This window comes from Agelaius phoeniceus, chromosome 29 (assembly GCF_051311805.1).
Source record: "Agelaius phoeniceus isolate bAgePho1 chromosome 29, bAgePho1.hap1, whole genome shotgun sequence".
In the NCBI taxonomy this organism is placed as follows: Eukaryota; Metazoa; Chordata; class Aves; order Passeriformes; family Icteridae; genus Agelaius; species Agelaius phoeniceus.
Genome location: NC_135293.1, coordinates 40,746 through 47,413, shown reverse-complemented (window position 1 = coordinate 47,413; position 6,668 = coordinate 40,746). Strand labels below are relative to the sequence as shown.

Below are 6,668 nucleotides of genomic sequence, written 5' to 3'. Positions count from 1 at the left end.
GTCCGTATGTCCGTGTCCGGGTGTCCGTGTCCGGGTGTCCCTGTCCCTGTTTGTATGTCCCTATCCGTGTGTCCCGGTTCATGTGTCCGTGTGTCCGTGTCCATGTGTCCGTGTCCCCTGTCTGTATGTCCCTGTCCCTGTCGCTATCCCTGACGGTGTGCCACCTTTCCGTGTGTCACCTTTCCGTGTGTCCCTGTCCCTCTGTCCAGTCCCACGCCCGCAATCCCCGCTCGGCGCAGGGGGGAGGGGATGCTGAGGGGAGGGCGTGCTGCAGAGGGCGGGACCCGGGCGGGGGAGGGGCCGGGCGGGAGGGGGCGGGGCCTCGGGGATGGGGGGAGGATGCCCGATATAGGGGGGGTGCCCGATTTGGGGGGATGATGCCCGGTTTGGGGGGGGATGCCCGATTTGGGGCCGGGGGGCTTCCCCCATGCCAGCCGACCCCGCGGGACTGCAGCCCCGCTTGTCCCCGCCCCGCCTCGCTCGTTGCCATGGCAATTTCCCGTCTCTCTCCCCCCCCCCCCCCCAAGTGATGGGAAAAGGGGGGAGGGGAGTCCCGGAGGGGGGAGGGAGAGGGAATCCCCTCCCTACTTCGCCCCTCCCCCCACTGCAGCGGGGATCCCCCCCGTCCCCTCAGGAGCCGCTTTGCCGGGGGGGTGGGGGGCGGGACATCGGAACCTCCCCCCCCGCACTGCGGGATTCTCCCAAATCCCACGGGAAATAGGGGATCCCCCACTAATCCCGCCCCTCCCCCTGCTGGGGGATTCCCCCCTTTAATGGGGACCCCCCTGGCATGGAGGGGCTCCCCCAAATCCCCTAAAGCCGGGGGGGGACGACCCTGAAAATGTTTTGGGGTCCCCTCAATTCCCCTTGATCCCATGGGGCTGATTTGGGAGGGAGATGAGGGGACACTGGGAATGCAATTTGGAATAGGACTGGGAAGGGGAAAAGGGAACAGGGAATGGGGATGGGAATGGGAACAGGGAATGGGAATGGGGAACGGGGCATGGGAATGGGAATAGGAACAGGGATGGGGAATGGGAACAGGGAATGGGAACGGGGAACAGAGAATGGGAATGGGGCATAGGGATGGGAATGGGGAATAAGATTGGGGATGGGAAAGGGGAACAGGGAATGGGAACAGGAATAGGGATGGGAACGGGGAATGCGGAATTTAACAGGTAATGGGAGTGGGGAATGGGGATGGGAAAAGGAAGGGAATTGGGAAGGGGAATTCCCAGGATGGGGGACACCCCTGGAATTCGGGAAGGGAAACAGGGGGGGACACACTCCGGGGGTTCCTCATTCCAGAAGCAGTGGGAATGGGGGATTCCCCCCCTCAGGAACAACCTGGGGGGGTCCCAAAGGGAGAGAACCCCCCCCCCCAGTCCAAGCAGGAATTCCACCCCCAATTCCAGTGGGATCTTCCACATTTTCAGGGATAAAACTGAGCAAGGCAGGGAAAGAATCCCCCCCAAACCCTTCCCAAATTATTCCTTCCCCAATTTAATCAGATTTTGGTTTTTTTCTTTAAATTTTTAATTGAATTCAAACACACCAAACTCACACAAGGGGTGTGGGGGGGGTCACTCCTCCCTGGCTGGATTTGGGGATTCTGGGATGTGGGAACAGGGCCCAGCCCAGGGGGAGCAGCCCCAAAAAGAGGGAAAAGGATGAGCCTGGATGAATCCCATGGGATTTTGGGAAGTTGTGTGGCACCTCCAGACCAATTTCTGGGAAGGAATTCCATTCCCAAAGGATGGGAATCCCTCCTCCGGGTGGATTTGGGGCTCCAGCATTCCAGAGGACACTGGGAATGTCACCTGGAGTGCCTGTCCCCCCCAGGAAAGGCTTTTCCCACTCCTCCCTGAGGGATTTTCCTTCTTCCCAACGCTTCTGCCCCAATCCCAAAGGAAATAGGACCAAGGATAGCCCCAGTCCCAAAGGAAATGGCACCAGGGATTTCGGGGATGGGCCAATCCCAAAGAAAATGGCCCCAGTCCCAAAGGAAACAGGAGCAGGGATATCCCAATCCCAAAAGAAATGGCAGCAGGGATTTCAGGGACATCCCAATCCCAAAGGAAATGGGAACAGGGATTTCAGGGGCATCTGAATCCCAAAGAAACAGGAGCAGGGATTTCAGGGATATCCCAAAGAAACAGGAGCAAGGATTTCAGGAACATCCCAGGAGCAGGGATTTCAGGGACATCCGAATCCCAAAGAAACAGGAGCAGAGATTTCAGGGATATCCTAATCCCAGAGAAAACTGGAGCAGGGATTTCATGGATATCCCAGGAGCAGGGGTTTCAGGGATACCCCAGTCCCAGAGGAAACAGGAGCAGGGACACCCAGGGGAGATCCAGGGTCTGGAATCTCTTCAGGCTCACACCCCAGGAGCATTTTCCATGTGACAACTCCAGAACTCCAAGGAGGGAACGCCAAGGGACAGCTGAGAGCCATTGAGAGCCGCTTTTCCCAGGGAATTTCAGAAAGGAGAAGGTGGCATCAGTCCAACCTCTAGCTCACCCCAAATCCACGGGGGAAGAGAGAGAGAAAAAACCCCAAAAACCCCGCGGGGGTGGAAGGGTCCTGGCGAGGATCCCAGTCCGGGGAAGCACAAGGCTATTGGTGGCTGTTGTAGGGTTTGTGGCGCTGGTTCAGGGGGTTCTCGGGGGATCTCATCCACTCCTTCTTGAGCAGCTGGCGCAGCTGGCTCAGCCGCATGTTGGGGTTGTCCCGCCGCAGGCGTGGCAGCTGCAGCTCCTCGAAGGCGGCGAAGGCGGCGCGGAGCCGGCGCTCGGGGTGGCGCTCCAGGGGCTGAGACACACTGGGGACAGGGAGGGACATAGTCAGGAGAGGATGGGGCATGCGGGGGACAGGGAGGGACATAGTAACAGGGGGACAGGGACACACTGGGGACAGGGATGCGTCAGGAGGGGATGGCAACATGGGGGGACACGGTCACGCAGGGGGACAGGGAGGGACATGGTCATGGGGACACAGGGAGGGACAGGGACACGGGAGACAGGGACACGCTGGGGGACAGGGAAGGACATAGTCATGGGGGGACAGGGTCAGTGAGGGACAGGGACGTGGTCAGGAGGGGTTATGGACAGGGATAGGCATGCTGGGAGGGACAGCAATAGGGATAGACACAGCCCCAAAAAAATGGTCCCGATCCCAAAGGGAATGGCACCATGGATAGCAGGGGTGGCCCCAATCCCAAGGGGATGGGGACATGGAGGGACACAGTCCCAAGGGCACAGGGACAGGCATGGAGCTGGTCTCAAAGGAAACTGCCCTGATCCCAAAGGGAATGGCACCAGGGATGCCCCAATTCCAAACAAAATGGCCCCAGGGACAGCAGGGGCAGCCTGATTCCAAAGGAAGTGGCCCCAATCCCAAAGGATTTCCTGTATCCCCCAATCGCACAGGAACCCTCCATGGAATTCAGGGACACCCCAACCCCACAGGATTTCCCACATCCCCCAATCCCACAAGATCTCCCAATCCCCCAGTCCCACAGGAACTCCCATCCCACCCTCTGCCTGCCCAGAACCCCAGGACACAGCACCCCCTCCCTAGCCACCCCAAATCCTAGATTTCCCGCCGTGATCCCAACTCCCAGGGAACCATCTTTGGGGGAGATCGGGGGGGATTTGGCGGGGATTCGGGGTCGGGGCGCACCTGAGGGCGGCGATGGCGTCCTCGATGCTGCGCGCCTCCACAGAGCCCTCCTCGGGCAGCCGCCGGTTCAGGTTCTCCTCCAGCGGCAGCTCCAGGTGTGATTTCTCCTTCTCCCCTGCCGGGAAAATCAGGAATGCTAAGGAACTCCCTTGGGAAAACAGGAACATGCCTCTGGAAAACTCGGGAATTCCTTTAAAATCCCCCGGGGAAAGTCCGTTTCCCCCTCTAAAAACCTTAATTTTTCCTCTAAAAACTCAATTTTTCCTCTGGAATTTTCCCCTCTGAAAAACTCAGATTTTTCCTCGGGAAATTTTTTTTTCCTTGGAAAACTCAATTTTTCCTAAAAAAAAAATCAAATCAGTTTTTCCTCTGCAAAAGGAAATGTAGGAATGGGAAATGTGGGAATGGGAAAGACATAGAAAATCAAGAAGCCCAGGACCAGGAGTATAAATCACAGAATTCTACAGAATTCCACATCCAGAAAAGAGCTTTGGGATCAAACACAACACCAAACCCCATCCCCAAAGTGCCACATCCAGGATTTTTTGGGGACAATTCCAAGGAACGGGAAACCCAAGCTTCCCTCAGCCATTCCCAAGGTGTCTCTTGGAGCAGCAGCAGCTCCCCAGCCCAAAATTCCCATGGGAATTCCCAAACCTGCATCTGTGTTTTCCCTCTGCTGCTGCTCCTTGCGGACATTCTCCTCGATCTGGGCCCGGGTGATTTTCCCAGGATTTCCCTGCTTGGGGCTTTTCCCTTTGAGCTTGGAGTCCTCCTCCTCCAGCAGCCGCTGCAGCTCCTTGCGACGCTCCAGCTGCTCCAGGCGCCGCTTCTCCCGCTCCTCCTGGGAGGGAACACGGATTCGTGGATGGATTGATGGATGGATCCATGGATGGACCCATGGATTGATTCATGAATGAATACATGGAGGTATCCATGGATTCATGGATGGATCCATGGAGGGATCCATGGAGGGATCAAAGGATGGACCCACGGATTCGTGGATGGATCCACGGATGGATCCATGGAGGGATCAAAGGATGGACCCACGGATTCGTGGATGGATCCACGGATGGATCCATAAATGGATCCACAGATGGACCCATGGATGGAGCAGCTCCAGCTGCTCCAGGCGCCGCTTCTCCCGCTCCTCCTGGGAAGGGCACACAGATCCACAGGGGTCACACCCACCCCAGGAACGTCCTCTCTCTCCGGATTTCGGGATCCCCACCTTCCTCTGCTCCTTCCTCAGGACGTGTTTGTCCTCGTCCTTCCAGAGCTCATCTTCCAGCTCCTGCTGCCGCCGCGCCTCCGCCGCCGCCTTGGCCTCGGCCCTGCGGGCGCGTGCCGCCGCCGACTTGCTGTTCTCCCCCTGGAATTTCTTGGGCATCCCTCAAACCCTCTGGGAAACCGGGAAAAATCGGGGTTCTTCAAGGATCTGGGGTTGGTTTTTTTTTGGGGTTTTTTTATGGGGTACGCTGGGATTGAGCTTTGAGGTCAGGCAGGCAGAGTTGGGAGTTTGCGCCCTTGGAAATCTGCAGGGATGGGGATTAAAAGTTCCCAAGGTTTCCTTCCCCAGTTTCCCTCAGGAATTCTCCAGTCCTTTCCCAGAAATTCTCCAGCCCCTTCCCAAAAATTCCCTAGCCCCTTCCCAATTTTCCTCAGGAATTCTTCAGCCCCTTCCCAGATTTTGGGGATTTGGAGGGGGGAAAAGTCCCCAAAACTGAGGAAAAGACTGGGATAGTCCCCCCAGATTTATCCCAACCTCAGATCGGGATAACCCTGGGATAAAATTCCCAGATTTCCTCCAGATCCTGGCTGATCCCAAATCTGCTCCCTCCAGGCCAAACTCCAGCCTCCCAGCCCATGGAAAAAGCACCTGGAAGTCCAAAAAAACCCCGAGCCAGGAAAACCCGGGATTGAGGCGCCTCTATCCCGATCCAGGGGGATCCAGAGGGAGGGGAGAAACTCCTTTAATTTGGATAAACAGCCCCAAAAACGGGCTGTGATTGTTATCTACGGTGGCAAAGTCAAATCCAAGGAAAACAGGAGCTTTCAAATCAACCAGACACGGGGGAAATCACAGCTTGGGGAGCTCTAGGGCGAAATCTTTGATTTTAATGGCAGATAATTATTAATTAAATTAAATTGAAAATCAATGACTGCTCCATTCCCAAGGTTTGGGAATGGACTCAAGGCCTGGGATGGACTCATTCCTTTCTCCTGCCTAGAACATCCTCGGAGACATCCTAAAATCCTTTTTCCTGCATTTTAACTCCCTAAAATCCTTTTTCCCGCTCTCCGAGCCTGCCCAGGAGCGGCATCAGGGCAGGGCCTCACCTGAGGGGTGGCAAAAAGGGACCCCCGAGCCTGGCCCGCCCCCCCAGGCGCCCCTTCCCCGCCTCTCCCCGGCCTTCCCCGGTGCCCCCCGGTGCCGTCCCTTCCCTTCGCTCCAGGCACGGGCCCGTCCCGGTGGCTCAGCCCCGCCCAGCCCCGAACCGGCCCCGCTCCTACCGGGCCCCGCCGCCAGGCCGTCGCGCGCTTTGTGCATCATCACGGCGAGCCGTCACCACCTCCCCCAATGGCAGGGGCGGGCAGGGCGCGCCGCCGCCATGTTTGTTAAGGCCGGGCATAGCTGTATTGCGTCTTGGCGGGAGCGGCGGCGGAGGGAGCGGAGGAAGCGGCGAGAGCGGCGGGATGGGCGGAGAAGACCGATCAGGGCGGCGCGGTGGAAAAAATCCGCTGGAAACTCGCGCAACGCCCGCCGGCGGCGGAGGCAGTGCCCGGTTCAAAGATGGCGGCGCCCAGAGCGGCACCTGAGGGATGAGCGGGCTTTAAAAGCCATGGAGACCTGCTTCTTTAGTGTGTGTGTGTATTTCAGTTTTTTTTTTTTTTTTAACCAAGAAAAAAATCAGTATCATATTTTAAAAAGAACCCCCAGAGCTTTGGGGGAGGTGGGCATAAATGTCAAACAAAACACAAAG

The 6,668-nt window shown here is 57.4% G+C and overlaps 1 protein-coding gene across 2 annotated transcripts; it reads right to left on the bottom strand.

Annotated features, from left to right (window-relative positions):
- Positions 1–1,512: 1,512 nt before the first annotated feature.
- CCDC124 (coiled-coil domain containing 124) lies at positions 1,513–6,340 on the bottom strand. Of its 2 annotated transcripts, none has more exons than XM_054650102.2 (5): positions 6,199–6,340; positions 4,916–5,086; positions 4,342–4,528; positions 3,685–3,799; positions 1,513–2,824 (listed from the first exon to the last, which is right to left on the bottom strand). In XM_054650102.2, the coding sequence occupies exons 2-5, from the start codon at positions 5,072–5,074 to the stop codon at positions 2,620–2,622; spliced, it is 666 nt and encodes a 221-aa protein (XP_054506077.1). In that variant the 5' UTR covers positions 5,075–5,086; positions 6,199–6,340; the 3' UTR covers positions 1,513–2,619. The 2 variants fall into 2 exon arrangements, with proteins under 2 accessions (XP_054506077.1, XP_077047509.1); XM_077191394.1 differs by lacking the exon at positions 6,199–6,340 and adding an exon at positions 5,564–6,068.
- Positions 6,341–6,668: the final 328 nt, after the last annotated feature.

Excerpts from the sequence above, each read along its gene's own strand:
- CCDC124 (XM_054650102.2), bottom strand. The coding sequence starts at position 5,074 with ATGCCCAAGAAATTCCAGGGGGAGAACAGCAAGTCGGCGGCGGCACGC. Across the intron at positions 4,529-4,915 it reads TGAGGAAGGAGCAGAGGAAG|GAGGAGCGGGAGAAGCGGCG; the intron begins GTGGGGATCCCG and ends GTTCCCTCCCAG. Across the intron at positions 2,825-3,684 it reads GACGCCATCGCCGCCCTCAG|TGTGTCTCAGCCCCTGGAGC; the intron begins GTGCGCCCCGAC and ends CCCTGTCCCCAG.